This window comes from Corvus cornix, chromosome Z (genome assembly GCF_000738735.6).
Source record: "Corvus cornix cornix isolate S_Up_H32 chromosome Z, ASM73873v5, whole genome shotgun sequence".
NCBI classification, from domain to species: Eukaryota; Metazoa; Chordata; class Aves; order Passeriformes; family Corvidae; genus Corvus; species Corvus cornix.
The window spans coordinates 25,664,422-25,678,759 of NC_046357.1; the positions used below are offsets into that span (position 1 = coordinate 25,664,422).

General features: G+C 42.2%; 1 protein-coding gene across 3 annotated transcripts in view; it reads right to left on the reverse strand.

Moving 5' to 3' along the window:
* Positions 1-926: 926 nt before the first annotated feature.
* Positions 927-14,338, reverse strand: part of LOC104689824 (MOB kinase activator 3B) — a 37,814-nt gene continuing 24,402 nt past the window's right edge. For 2 of the 3 annotated variants that reach the window (XM_039567753.1, XM_039567754.1), the window contains exons 2-3: positions 3,421-4,023; positions 927-2,317 (exon numbers count right to left, since the gene is read on the reverse strand). In XM_039567753.1, the coding sequence (XP_039423687.1) occupies positions 2,160-2,317; positions 3,421-3,832 (570 nt within the window). In that variant the 5' untranslated portion in view covers positions 3,833-4,023 and the 3' untranslated portion in view covers positions 927-2,159. Of the gene's footprint in view, positions 2,318-3,420; positions 4,024-6,128; positions 6,399-14,338 lie in introns of those variants that run through there. The other variant, XM_039567752.1, reaches the window with a different exon arrangement.

The window sequence follows — 14,338 nt, forward strand, 5'->3', positions numbered from 1 at the left end:
CTCTTCTTGCTCGTGCTATGAAAACATTATCACAACGAGACAGCCGCCCACTTCCAAATATTGTTCAGTCCATTTAGGAAGAGGAGTCTCTCTGCCTGCGTGTGAGTTCCTTCCGCCGACTTGCAGCTTGTTCAAGGTCACACACAGATAGCAATTGGTTTTCCCGTGTTCGAGGGTCCACTCTTGAAGGTTTTTGGGGTACAGTTTTAAGGTTGAGCCGTTCAGAAACAAAAACAGAGGCCCTTCTCCTTCCCTGGGAGCAAAGGGTCTTCCTCATCTTCATTGTTAGGACTATCTCTGGGAGCATCTCTAGGAACTGAGGTTTCTCCTTTCCCGTTTGGAGCAAAAGTCCTCATCACTTCCATCTCTCCCTGTCCAAACTTCTCATGAAATTACAGCTGCGTCAGCATCTGCCTATCTCAGTGCAGGTGCTTTTGCTTACGAGTTGAACACTCCACCCCCCATATCTTCATGAAATTACAACGGGATACTCTGATATATCATAGCTTCACAACAGAATTTCAGCTTTAAGCATCTCCTCTCTCTCTTCCCTCATGTTTTCAGCTCTTCAAAGCAATAAAAGGGTTAATCTCACCTCGGCCTTGCAGCTTTGCAGCTGGAATGTTGAATTTTTCTTATCGCAGTGGAGAGGGGGGAGAGCCGAGCCGCTCCGGCTGCCCACGGCAAGGCAGTGGGGGGGGTTCCACGGCTGGAACAGGTCCATGGCTTCAGGATGGCCGTGGCCTGGCCCGGCCTGGCCCGAGCAGGGCCTGGCCAGGCTCGCTGGCCCCCACTTGGGGCCCGCAGCCACCTGTCCCAGCGCCGGAAACGAGAGAGAGCTTGGAGGGGGAGTTTGTCTATTCTTAAATGTGGATCACAGAGGCGGTCACAACTTTAAGTGGCTTAGAGAATTGTCCATATTCAAACTGGCCAGCTGATAGGTTCTATCAGGTCCCAGAGGAAGCTGTAACCACCCCTTAGCAAGGACATCCCTTCCGGGACTGTGCTTGCTAAGCTATGACAGCATCCAACCAAAGGCTACTGCAGAACAGGTAGGAACAAACAGTGCCCAACACAGCAACAAAGGTTCCCTCTCTGATCACTTGTGAAGTGCAGAACAGAATACGCATGCTCAGTGACTGCACTTCTTTCAACAGCTTTACAAGCAGTACTCAGGTTGGCAGGTAGTATCACATCCAAATATGGGACAGATGTGAAAATCAATCAGAAAGATTCTTTTGAAAGGCAACTTACCCCAGCAACAGATCCAAACTTCCCTTTGACTGTTTTGAGTGCTTAAGTAGGGACTTGCTGACATAAGAGATAGTCAGAACACCGAATTCAACACAGCATATATCTGTTGCTGAGTTGAAAGATCTAAGGCCTGCCAAACAATTTTATCAACAGTTTCATATGAAAAGTGGTAAATAAAAAAGATAATGAGAAGTATGCAGGGGGCCAGTACGGTACCTGCAAAAAAGGCTGAGGAGGAGGCAAGAAAGGAATAGGAGCACATGTGCTGCTCCAGTAGTGCTCTAAAGGTATCTAGAGAATCTCTTTATGGGACTGTCCAATCATCTCAGTCTGTAATAAGAATACGACACAGTCCAATACAAGCTGACTTGTCCCTTTCCTTTGGGTCAATTCAGAGTGAGATAAAGATTTTCATGAACATTAAGCTTTCCTGTTTTGACTTTTATCAGAGTCCAGCCCCATTTTAGAGACCAGATGCCTTTCCCCTTCTTCAGTTCCTTCATGTTTGATTAAATTGACAACAGCAGAAGCTGCTGGAAGGAGAAAACCTGTAGACTGAGAGTATTTACTGATTTCATTCTCAGCTCACAACAGGTAAGCCATCAGGATAAAAGTTCCTTCAGAAGTATCTTACTACAAATATAATAGGGGAGCATCTAGGGCTGAATACTTGTGTGCTAGACATCATTAGTCGGTTCAGTAAAACCCATTAGCACACCAGTGTGCTACCTGCTCCCCATACGTGCTGACAGACAACAGTTTCTACATATGCAAACCACAAGAAAACAGAACAATATTGGAGTACTCCAAGGTAGAAACTCGGTATAACAAAAGCCTGCAGAAATGCCAGTGGAAGCAAAATCACCTATTTCTCTGCACCTTTAACCAACCTTCAACTCCAAAAATCATTTATCCTGAAGAAACAAAAACCAACAAATGCTTGAGAAATCAAACCCATTTTTCATTATGCAAAGTATATGATACTGCTTCCTCTGATATCCTCCTTCTTCATGCCATGTTGTCAAAGTCCAGATTAAAAATGTAGTTAATGCATCCTTTCTACCTATTAGAGTAGAACAGAAAAGTGGCAGAAACTAAGAAACAAACCACAGGTTTGTCCAGATAAATAGCCATCAAATCCAAGAATAAGGTATTTCAAAGGTCTGGAAACACTGATAGACACAGCCTCTTGATGCATCCTACCTACCCTATAATTAATTAGTTGCAGGCCCTAGCTGCCTATAAACTCCAAAATATTGGGTTGAACTAATATGAACATACAGCATTCTTCTTGTTTGTTACTCATCTGGGCCAACTAATATACAACAGTTTACATCTCTTACAGCAAGCTCCCTGCTTTTCCATTCGAAAGAAGTAAATCAGGACCCATTAACTAAAACTGCTAAAAATCATGCAAGTACACTGACATTTCTAAGGTATAACATTTTTTTTGTTGTTGCATGCAGCCACAGCTAAATATTTATGCTGTCTATATTACACAATACACTCTTCTGCTAAGTTGGCCTTATCCAGAGAGAACTATTTCAGCAAAAATACTTCAACTGACTTGTGCCACTCTTCAGAGAGAATATTATAAAAGGAAATTTGTGAAGCTCTTAACAGCTCTCTCATCTGGGCTGTCTGTTTAAATAATAGCAATGCTTATTAGTTATATATAGTACTGAAACAATACTTTGGAGAATAATTCATTTCCCAACTTGTGAGTTTTGGATGAGAAATCAAGAGAGGGTCGAGGGCAAAGTTCACTGCATTCCTGACTCTCCACTGTCTTGTACATAGATGTACACACTAGGAGAGCACTCTTATAGTTTTGCTTTCCATCCATTCTGTATCTGTCTAAGTAGCCAGACAAAAGGCAAAGCCATACAAATTTGATTGGCTTTCAAGAAGGTATTAATGCAATGCTGATCACCCTCAGTGATTAACCTGAGAGGCTCATCAGGGAAAAACATTTAAGGCTAACAAACACTACCATACCTACCAACCACAGCTAACATTTCATACACTGCACACTATTTCTGATCCCCCCTCCTCCCACCTGCTGTTCAACAGCTTTAATGTCCGTAAAAATGAAGGTGGAAGAGAACATGCTTAGTACACTAATGAAAGGCAGTTTACGCTTTAGGACTTCTTCCTTACACTTACCTACACTTGTAGGAAATATATCCTCATTGTTGATTTGCACCTCAATCCAGTCCATGAGAAGATTCATATATTGGGGTGCTGGCAAAGCTGTGGGCTTCTTGTACTTCAAGTCATCCTGCCACCAGTACTCAGGGCCTCCAGACATCACTGGGCAGGTCCTCTCTGTGCAGAATTCACAGATAGTTCCGTAAATGAGGTTAATCCTATTGAAGAAGTCAACAACATGAACAGCCACCCAGTCATTCTGGTCTTCTCCACTGGGCAACTGCACAGCTGCTTTCAAGTCCATGCCTGAGTTGAGAGATGCTTGCACTCGTTTGTGAAGTTCAAACCTCTGGGTTCCAGGTTCAAACTTGCGTTTTGGCCGGAAAGTCTTATCTTTATTAAAGTCTTGCTTCAGTGCTATGGACATATCTGCTAATCTTCTGCACTGCACCAGCTGGCAGGAAAGCACGTCTGAGATTTCATGCAGGTATCTGAAAACAGCTGCTCTCTATCACAGGCTTTCCAGGCCCTGCTCTTTTTCCCAGAGAAGATTGTATCAACTTCAGAGCAATTTATTAGCTCTTCCTCTTTAAAGCCTCCCTGAATGGCTTCATATCCCTAAGGATATAGAAACAATACACATCAATGGTAAGCTCAGGTCTGGTCCTATCAGTTTGCTACTCCTACCAAAGCTCAGGTTAATGTGGCAGGATGGACAGCAGAGACACACTGTTGGTGACACAGTGCCCTCAGCAACTGTCCTAAGAAGTTAATGGTATCAGAGGCATTTTCCAAAGCAAAGATCTGCAAGGAGGCTATGACATTCTTAGTTAGTGCACTGCACCCTTTCTAACAAACGCTGATAAATCTGAACATGAACATGATGACCTTCAGTTACAAAAAAATTACCCTCAACTCCATGTTGCTAAGAAACAAAACTCACCTAAAACCATGTGGGAGTCAGTGCAGCCCCTCAAATTAACTGCAAATAACTCAAAAGTGATAATTTAATTGTGAATATCTTCCAATTATTTATACCATAAATCTGAAATCTTGTCTTGAAATGGACCTCCAGCAGCTGTAGGACCCAATCCATTAACTTTAAAATACAGTTCTGTATGATGCCTGAGGTTTTTACTTTCGTATTTTTCAAATCCTGTACTGCCTAGTGTGTAACTCTGAAGTTTCTTGTAGCCTGTTAACTTCTGTTCACTTGTGCTAGGTAGACATAACAAAGCCTCTCCAAGCCTGCTCTCCAAGGACACTCAGACTGTCCTATGCCCAAAAAGTATAAACCAAAAGCCTCAAAAGGGGGGCAAGCTTGGTGAAATTTCATCATTAACTGAAGCTTTAATTGGAGAATTAACCCTGGTATGCAAATAAACCAAACCTATAAAAGTGTGAAGAACTCGTGACCCGCTGTCCATCTTCGGGTCCATCTTGGCAGTACCGTCTGGACTCCCCAGGGTGTACCTTTGAAGGCCCTCCAAATAAATACCTACCTTTATTCCCTTATTCTTGTCTAGTCTCTGTTTTTTAGGGGGCCACTTCAGGCATTACGCATGGTTATCAGAAAAGCTACATGCATGAAATAACAGCAGAAGTCTACTTCCCATGATTTGGATGAGAGCACTCAATACAGCAATATGAACAGTGGCAGCAACTACAGTTATCACAGAATCACCTGAGTTGGAAGGGACCCATCATGATCATCAAGCCCAGCTCCTGGCTCTGCACAGGACATCCCCAGGAGTCACAGCATGACCCTGAGAGCATTGTCCAAACACTTCTTGACCTCTGTCAGGCTTGGTGCTGTGACCACTTCCCTGGAGAGCCTGCCCCAGTACCCAGCCACTCTCTGGGTGAAGAACCTTTTCCTGACATCCAACCTAAATCTTCTCTGGCACAACTTCAGGCCATTCCCTTGGGTGCTGTCACTGCTCACTACAGAGAAAAGATTAGTGCCTGCCCCTCTATTTCTCCTCGCAAGGAAGTTGTAACTGCAGTGAGGTCTTCCCTCAGTCCCCTCTTCTCCAGGCTCAACTGACCAAGTGACCTCAGCCACTCCTCACGAGGCTTCCCCTCAAGGCCCTTCACCATCCTTGTGCCCTCCTTTGGACACTCTCTAACAGCTTAATGTCTTATCTGTGTTGTGGCACCCAGACCTGCGCCCAGCACTCGAGGTGAGGCCACCCCAGTGCAGAGCAGAGTGTGACAATCCCCTCCCTCACCCTGTTGGCAATGCTCTGCCTGATGCACCCCAGGATGGACATTTCCAAACTCATACCAAGGAGACGAAGGCAAGGTATTTGTACAGACATCTTTTGAAGAATGCAGAAGATTTCACAGATTGATGATTTCACAATTTTATATGTCAAGGGCGTGGTGTAATCATAGCCTGCAACTTGCAAGTGATAAAATGCTTCAGCAGCATGCAGTCACATGGCGTAGCCTCTGCAAGTGGTGGTGGGGTCATAAGTGCCTAGTTGCGGGATCTGTGATTTCAAAATTCAAAGAAATAAATCATCCATAGGGTTGATTTCTACATCGATCTGAACTTGCAGGACTAAACTGACTTGATGGCTGAGGAGATTTGTCTCTGGAGAATAATTTTGATCCCCACCATGTAACTTTAGCATGTTCAAACTTACCATTTGGCCAAAAAGACCTACTACCATGCACAGAGGAAAAAAAAGAGAATCTGCTAGATAGAAACAGAATACCTGGGGTGGGGTAACCATCCACACTCCAGAGCTCTAAATCAGCAGTCTTGAAGGACTCTTGGAGGAAAAAACCTGTTTTCCTTGACTGTGATAACTGAAACATGAAAGCAAGTAAAGGAAGTCAGAGACATTATATATCAAACAATATTAGAAAGAACACTTAAGCATTGTAACTACCTCCTCTGAGGAATGCCAGCCTCCTCTCCAGTTGACAATACAACTAACTGTTGTAACAAGGATTTTTCACATGGGGAGAGTTTAGAATAGCAAAAATGTGCTGTCCTTTAATAAAGTTTAGCAGATAGTAACTAGCCAGGACTGTACTGACTGCATAGCTCCACACAGAACATTAAGTACCAGCACTGGAGAAGCAGTGACCTAGCAGTATGCTCCAGGGAACAGCTGTGGAACTGCCTTGCTCCCCCTACACACTGAAAAGTAACTTCCCAGTTTATGACTCTGCTTTACCTTTCTAGTGAACTAAACTACTTTGAAAGCCTTTTCTGCATACTGCTTAACCCATGGTGTGCTTCAGAGGGAATTTAACAAAGCAAACAAACTGATCTGGAAGAAGGGTTTGGGTAGTTTTTAACATAAATTTATCCCTGTGGTAAAGCGCTTTATAGGCAGAAGTACAGTATTTGATTACTCTTTACAGTTTGTGGTCAGAGCAACTCTCACACAGCACTAGTTCTCCTAACCATGCACACAAAAAATTTACTGTAACAGAGCTGTAGGACCAAGCTCTTAAAAGGTATAAATAGAGAAAAACTACCTTCACTGCAAGTTGAGGATCTTGCTTTTCAAACCAAGCTGCCCACAGCTGTGGCTAATAAATACCCAATACTACAAAAAAAAGGAACAAAACTCATTTTCCATACAGCATACGAACATAACCAGCAAGAAGGGTTGAGTTCTTTCCCCTACGACCATAGCAAGCAGTTTACTCTGAAGCAAAATAAATGAGTGCTCCTTGTCATCTGTGTGGCCACAGCACACAGGGAAAGCACAGCTGACAAGCTCTGGGGGGTGCCATGTGCACTGCACTAGAGCGGTTCCCCACAGCCTGGCACTGCTCAGTTTAGCTCTAAACAAAAACCAATTGCTGATTTTTATCAAAAATTGACTGCAAAGGTGGCACAGTTTGAATGCAGGAGTTGTCAGGTAGCTAAGCTTCCTCCTACAGAACTCATTCATGCAGCATGTATCCCATACTATGTCCCCAACAATTTCTGACCAAGAAAAAGGAAAGCCTGGTCATTTCTTGTTTCTACTTGTATATTTGTGTGTAGCACATCCTGTGACTCAACAGGAAGGTCTTTGACTCAGATCCCAATCAGAGCACACCGCTACAAATTTTTATTTGCTGCTCTAATTAAAAGGTTGTTAGGGGGGTTCTGTGGTGATGTTTCTTCAGGAACGCTTGAAACTTTTACGGGCACTTTCCACCACAGCTCATCCCATGGCTTCAGAGAAGAATTTTAGTGGGAACTGTCAAAAGCATCGAAATCTTGGCACTTTCTAAGACAGTGTAGATGCTGGGAAAATATATTGCACAACAGGCTGTCTTATCAAAGGCACATCCAAACCAAAAGGTGGTTACTGTGATTACAGCAGTGGAGGAATTCACAACATCTTCAGTGTATCACTAAACCATGCATATAACTGATTCACCAGTAAGATTCCTATTCCCTCAAAGTAAGATTTCATAAGACTGGCACACTCACATGACTGTTAAAGACATCAGGAGCAGAGGTTGGCTCAAAGTAATTATAGCAAAAAAACCTCAAAACCCCAAACCAACACCACTAAAACCAACAAAAAGCACCAAAACCTAACTGATAAACAAAGCCACCCACCCAAGACATTGTCTCCCCACATCCCTTCCACCCCAAAAAAACCCCAAACAAAAAACCCCAACCCAGAAAAAGCCCAAAAGCCAGAAGATCACTGAAGAGAGAAAACATGTGAGATCATCAGGAAAAGCCACCAAAATTATGGAGAAGTCATCGGGGTAAACAGCCCTGTACTATCTGCACTACCTGCACTGCATCTGAGTCTTCTATCTTATTCTTTTAACAGGTCAGCCTCAATTTGAGGATCTGAATATACGGCGCTTTATTAGGAGTTAATATTCCATTGGTGAAACATTGATTTAAAAGAAAAGCCAGGAAGGCTTCAAAATACAACCTTTGCAGATAATTTGGAGAACCTTACACAAATAATAATTCATACATTCAATTTAATTGTATTTAACTGTAGAAAAACAACAACAAAGAATATCCTCCCAAAACATCACTTACTGCTTGATTAGTGCCTGAGGTTTCTATCCTACTGAAATCCTCTCCTCACTTCTGTGCCTTATTCCAAATGGGTAGCACTTGGATTGGCAACAGGTTTTTCACCCATTCATCCAGACTATGACCTAGATGCCATGCCCTCTCTCACATCATAGCAGAAACAACAGTATTTGTTGTATTTTTTAATGTCCCCATGCCCAGGTTCTTTTATCTCCTTTCCTCTCCCGCTTCCTGGCAGAAACACACATTCTTCAACACATAAAAATAATGGTGCTAGATCTTTTTTTCACTATATATTTAGCACATCTGTTACATACCTGTATTATATTTATTCAAACATTTTATTTTATCCATTAGAATTTGGTGCAATCTTTAACAACACTGAGGATACTGATTAAATTCACACAGATTTTAGCACTTTTAATTTATTCCTGAACTGGGACAAACCCAAAACAACCTTAGACCTATTTCCCTCTAGGATGCTTTCATCATTCTAATTGCTACATAGCAAGTGGTTAGGAAATTGCATTGCTACCTTGTTATTCTTTATCCCATTTCAATTACGTCTTTTGCCACTCATGCATTCCATATGTTTACGGTTTTGATCCAGTCCCAAATTATTTGAGTATACCCAGCTGTATCACACACAATATCTGCTATTAGAGAGGCAGATGCCATCAGAATTTTTGAGGCAGCAGTCACCACAGATCCCAAGAGTACTCCCAAATAATAATACATCTGTGCTCTGAGAAGAATGCCACCCAGGTGACTGAGAAGACTGAATCCCCATCCTAGCATAGCAGGGAACGACGTCCAAATTTTCTTTAGAAAAATGAGTGAGAATCCAGAATAACAAGCCACAAAACCAAGTTTCTGAGCAACCAGTTTTTTGAGTCACTGTCACTGTCTTGAAGACCATCACTCTGGTGTCAGCAAGACTGGAAACTTAAACTACGGGTATTTCTTTAGGAGCCACCAATAACATCTGAGTACCAAGCTGCAAAACACGGGATTACATGATTACATGCCAATTGGATGGTAATGAATAAACACACTGCTCTACACACAGAAAACACACATCTCACTGATGCTGTAAGATCAGGACAAATTTTGAAATGTTTTCCTCTATTGTTCTTTGTGAAGAATTTCTATACCTTCTACTCTTTTCTTCATTTCAAAACACGCTCTTCAACGCCTTACACTTTTTGTTTTTCTTCTCTTCTTCACTCATCCAGGAACTGCATCAGGCTTTGGTTTAAGTGTCAGCCAAATGGCAATTCAGAAGGATGACAGGCAGACACTAAAGCAAAGGCTGCTGGCCACACCCCATTTTGTCTCTACTGAGTTTCTAACCCTAGGTTCAACTATGGAAAACAATCAGGCAATATACAGAGATAGTGTAAACCACCTACATTTGCTGCCCTTTACATAATTCAGACAGGTTCAATTATTAAATTATTGCATGTGTGTGGGAGTACATGCAATTAGAAGATTATTCTTCTTGTGGACTTCCTGTTTTAACAACAGGACAACATACTACAAGTTAGATAGCGTGTAAGACCAGAACCTATCAGGCAATTTTTTACCTGCCTGCTCTAAAATAAAAGGACATTAGCTCCATTTAGGTCAGAGCCATACTGATGTGGCACACGTGGGAATTCAAGATAAAAACCACCACTCATTCTGTTATTCGTTCTTTAATACATCTGCTTAAACTGGCATGAAAAGTGTGGTGTAAGTGATATATTAACTTAGAGAACATGGTAACTATAAAGGAACATGATAAAATACAGGAGAAACTTCAAATACTGAATATACCTGTTATAATTGCAACGGAAAATCTACTACTGCCAGAAGAACAGGATCATTCTTCTGTTTCTTCAAGCTCCAACTTCTTTATTATAAAACAAATATGGACACTGGCACTGTATTTTCCACTACTTACTGAAACAAACAAAAAAAAGCAGGCAAAATAACAGACAAAACTTGTCCTAAATATGGAATAATAAAGACCTCACTTGCAATGCAACCATATATTCAGATTCAACTATATTTCAATCACTGTATTGAACAGAAGCAGACAAGGCTTGCAGTAGTAAAATGGTCATGTCTATATTTCAACATAAATAATTTTTAGAAGTGCATCCATATCTGCCTAACGGGTTGACTGAGATTTACTTTATTATAAACACACTGATAAGTCTTGTGAATACAATAAAAATGCAAAGTAACGGTGCTTCTGAAAACATGTAGGCCCAATGCAAACCAAATCATTCCAATGTAATTTAGTGAATCAGATTCTGTCTACAGAGTCATGCAAGTGTAGCATGTAGCTGTTCTGCCCCACAGAGATATGGCAGGTGCCCTTCAATTCTGTAGATTTCATTCAGAGCTTGTACATTTGGTGTAATCTCCAGTTTTTCAGAAGACGCACCCATGTAGGTAGAATATAAACCTTAACACAGGTACCCAGCCAACACCCCTAAAGCCAAGTGACACAATACCTGCAAAACTCCATAGAACAGATGTCATCTATGGTAGGTTGGAGACATAAAACGTATCTGTTGACAGCAGTCTTTGGATAAACTGACTCATATTTCAGCTCTGTGGCAGAGATACTGTACCTAGACTGTGAACCTGCGTACTCCATGCCTGAATTGTGCCTTGCACAAAAGAGATTTCAACATACGGCTACTAAAGGGTAAGAGGTAACCTCATATGCTCGCTTCTGATCTCTCATATCCCTTTGTCATTAGAACTGTTAGATTAATTGCATGGTTTATTCCAGCATCAAGCCGATGTCACAGAACAGCTCCACTGAAAAAATGCAGGAAACATTATGTCAAGCTTTATGCTTCTTGTCTGCTTAAGACTTTGTAATGTTTTGGTTTCTAAGACATTAGCAGATGAATTAGTCTTGGGTGCAGATGGTGCACTGCTGTACTACTGTTCACAGGAGCATTAAAAGATGAGACTTTGATGGAACATATTCCAAAGTGCAGGCAGCAAGCCAAACAAGTGAATTGGTTCAATTGCACTTCTTTTTTTGTGTGAGGGTATAATGAAATGGACCGAGGAAAGGTGACATCTATGAGGAATACAAGGAATCATCATACTAATCCAGGCCCCAGTGTCCCAGAAAATGAAAATGATCCCTACTATTATCCTTCTCTCTACTTTGAGTCGAAACACTAGCATGCACACTAGAAAGATCTTCAGAAATAAACTTGGAGTATTAAGGACAACTTCTCTTTAAGTTGTAAGTGCTCTAAGAGAGTAAGAACTGAGACAAGCTTTTTTTCCCCAAGACAGAGGTAAAGAGAAGCACAGAATAGCACAAAACTGTCTGGTGAAGACTTAAATTTATGACCCAGTTAACACCTTCTTAAAGTAAAGCAGATGTCTTTTTATTGGTAAACATGTTCCCACATTAGGTAAAATTTCAAATCCATTTTCTGTGTCTGTTTTTGCAGACTGTGTATCAGTCTTCTCTGCTATCATACCCATACACATTCTGTCATGTTTACAGATCTGCAAAAAATATTTGCTAGCAGTGGAACATTAGTTCCAGAGGAAAACCTGATGACCCTGTAGAATGTAAGCAGTAACAGTCCCTTACCTACTTCTGTTTAAGGAAAAAAACAACTCTGGAAATGCTTTACCTGTCAACCATGAGATGCAATAGGATGTTAAGGACCTCCTAACTATGACTAATGTCTATATAATTTAGGTCAAAGTAACAAAGTGTTTATATAGCTTGGGTTCTAAGCTATCTATGTAACCTAATATCAGTATAACCTAAACCATTACTTTTTGTCAATATAACCTGAAGAATATCAATATAACCTGAAGCATAGTCTTCTATACTTATATAGCCTGAATTATAGCTTTTACTTATGTAGCCTGAATCATAACTTTTATACCTATATAACCTGATGCTTATATAACCTGAATCATAACTTTTGATACCCATATAATCCAATATGAATAACTTTTTATACAACATAATGGCTAGTATATAGTTAACTAGTTGCTTATACGCAGAATAGAAAAAAAGAGAAAAAAAAACCAAACAAAAACCCCAAAATGTACCAGGTGTATAGTTTTAGAGTGTAGTACTAATGAGAAATTGGCAAGCCAAAGCCAATTAGTCACAAAACAAATAATTTAGGCCAGTCAAGACAAGATGGACCAATGAGCACCATAACTATGCATGCCCCGAAGACAAAGTTGGAAAGTTCAAAAGTGAAGAAGACTTTAGAAGCCTTCATCAAAGACCCCCGAAGACCCCCGAATTGGGGAAGTGCATGCGCAGTGCAAAGAATTATCTAATAACCATGAGATCATGCTATATAAATTAGTTCTGGCGCGTATGTGATGATGCTGTAATGACATAGCAACATTAAGCAAAATTCACTGTATAAATATACCACAGCACTTGACAAAGGCGGGTGAGTTAGGAGGAAAAATCCCCCTCACTAACAGTGCTGCAATAAACAAATACCTGCTCTATAGACATTGATCTATGGGGATTTATTTCCAGCCTATCTTTTGGGCATCATGACACCTTAAGAAACAGTTCTCAAAGAGGATTCAGCATTTCAGAATTGCTCACAATTGCTTCTTTTTATAATAACATTCTAAACATTCATGGTAATTCTATGTTGTGGTTTTAAGAGTTCCCCTTTTGCTTTTTTCCTCTTAAGGAATTTTCCCAATACGTGTTGCTAGGAGACAATAACAGCTGGATACTTAAGAGAGACAAAAGACCTGGCCACAGTTCAGGGGAAGGGTCCAGCTGGCTACTCTCTCTTACCTGGGGTTTTCTTGTGTAGGGCAGAGATGCCATGAGGTTCGTGCTGGGAAAAAGGGGCTGGGTGGAGCCCCTAGCTCTCTTGTGCTCTCGGCGTTCGGAGGGGAGAGAGGCTGCGTCGCTGTGGGGAGGATTCATCACCACTGCGGGGTTCTGCCTTCTGCTGCCTTCCTTCTACCGTGAGTGGAGCTCTGCTTGCTGGAGCAGTCATTGCACTGGGACCCTATTTAACACCCTACCTCACTAAAAGAGGGATGTTTTACCGTCTGCTCCAGTGCCTCAGGGGAAAAACCCCAGGATATGGAGCCAGCTTTTCCCTACCCTGCTGGGAGCTGGGCTGCCGCTGCCCCACCCCTGCTGCTTCTTTGCCACTGCCCCGAGCCTTCGCTACACTGCAGCTCCTCACTCCCTGCCTGCTGAGACATCCCGGGGTTCCCGCTGCAGCTCCAGAGTTCAATACATCTCATCTACCACCCGGGATTTGGTGCTCATTCCTGCCATTCCAGCCTGTTGCTCCCGCAGGCCCTGCTGGGGCACTGGGATCGGCTGCCCAGGGGGTTTGTGAACCTTTTCTTCCATCCCTTCCTGGCTTGGCCAGGCCGCCATTGCTGCGTGCTCCCCGAGCTCGCTCCGGAGCGCCCCCTGCAGCCGCGGGGGAACCATCGCACCTGCCCCGCCCACCGGGAGCCGCCAGCGCCCCTGCCGGCTGCGAGCGGAACTGCACCCGAGGGGAAAGGGCCCGTGGCCGAGAGAGGCTGTCACCGAGTTCCTGGTTCTGCTTGCTGTTACTGGCACAGCTATCGTTTGTTTGCCTTGTTATATATACATATATATATATAGGTAAAGAACAGTTATCCCTGTTCCTCGTATCTTTGCCTGAAAGCACCTTAATTTCAAAATTATAATAATTTGGAGGGAAGGGGGTTGCATTTTCCATTCCAAGGGAGGCTCCTGCCTTTCTCAGCAGACACTTGTTTTTCAAGCCAAGATATTCTACCATCTTCTTTCTACTGAACATAAGAGGTAAGAGAGTAGTCTGCAGGGTAAACAAAGATTTGGCCTTCCAATATGAAAAATCATGGCAAAAACGTACTTTA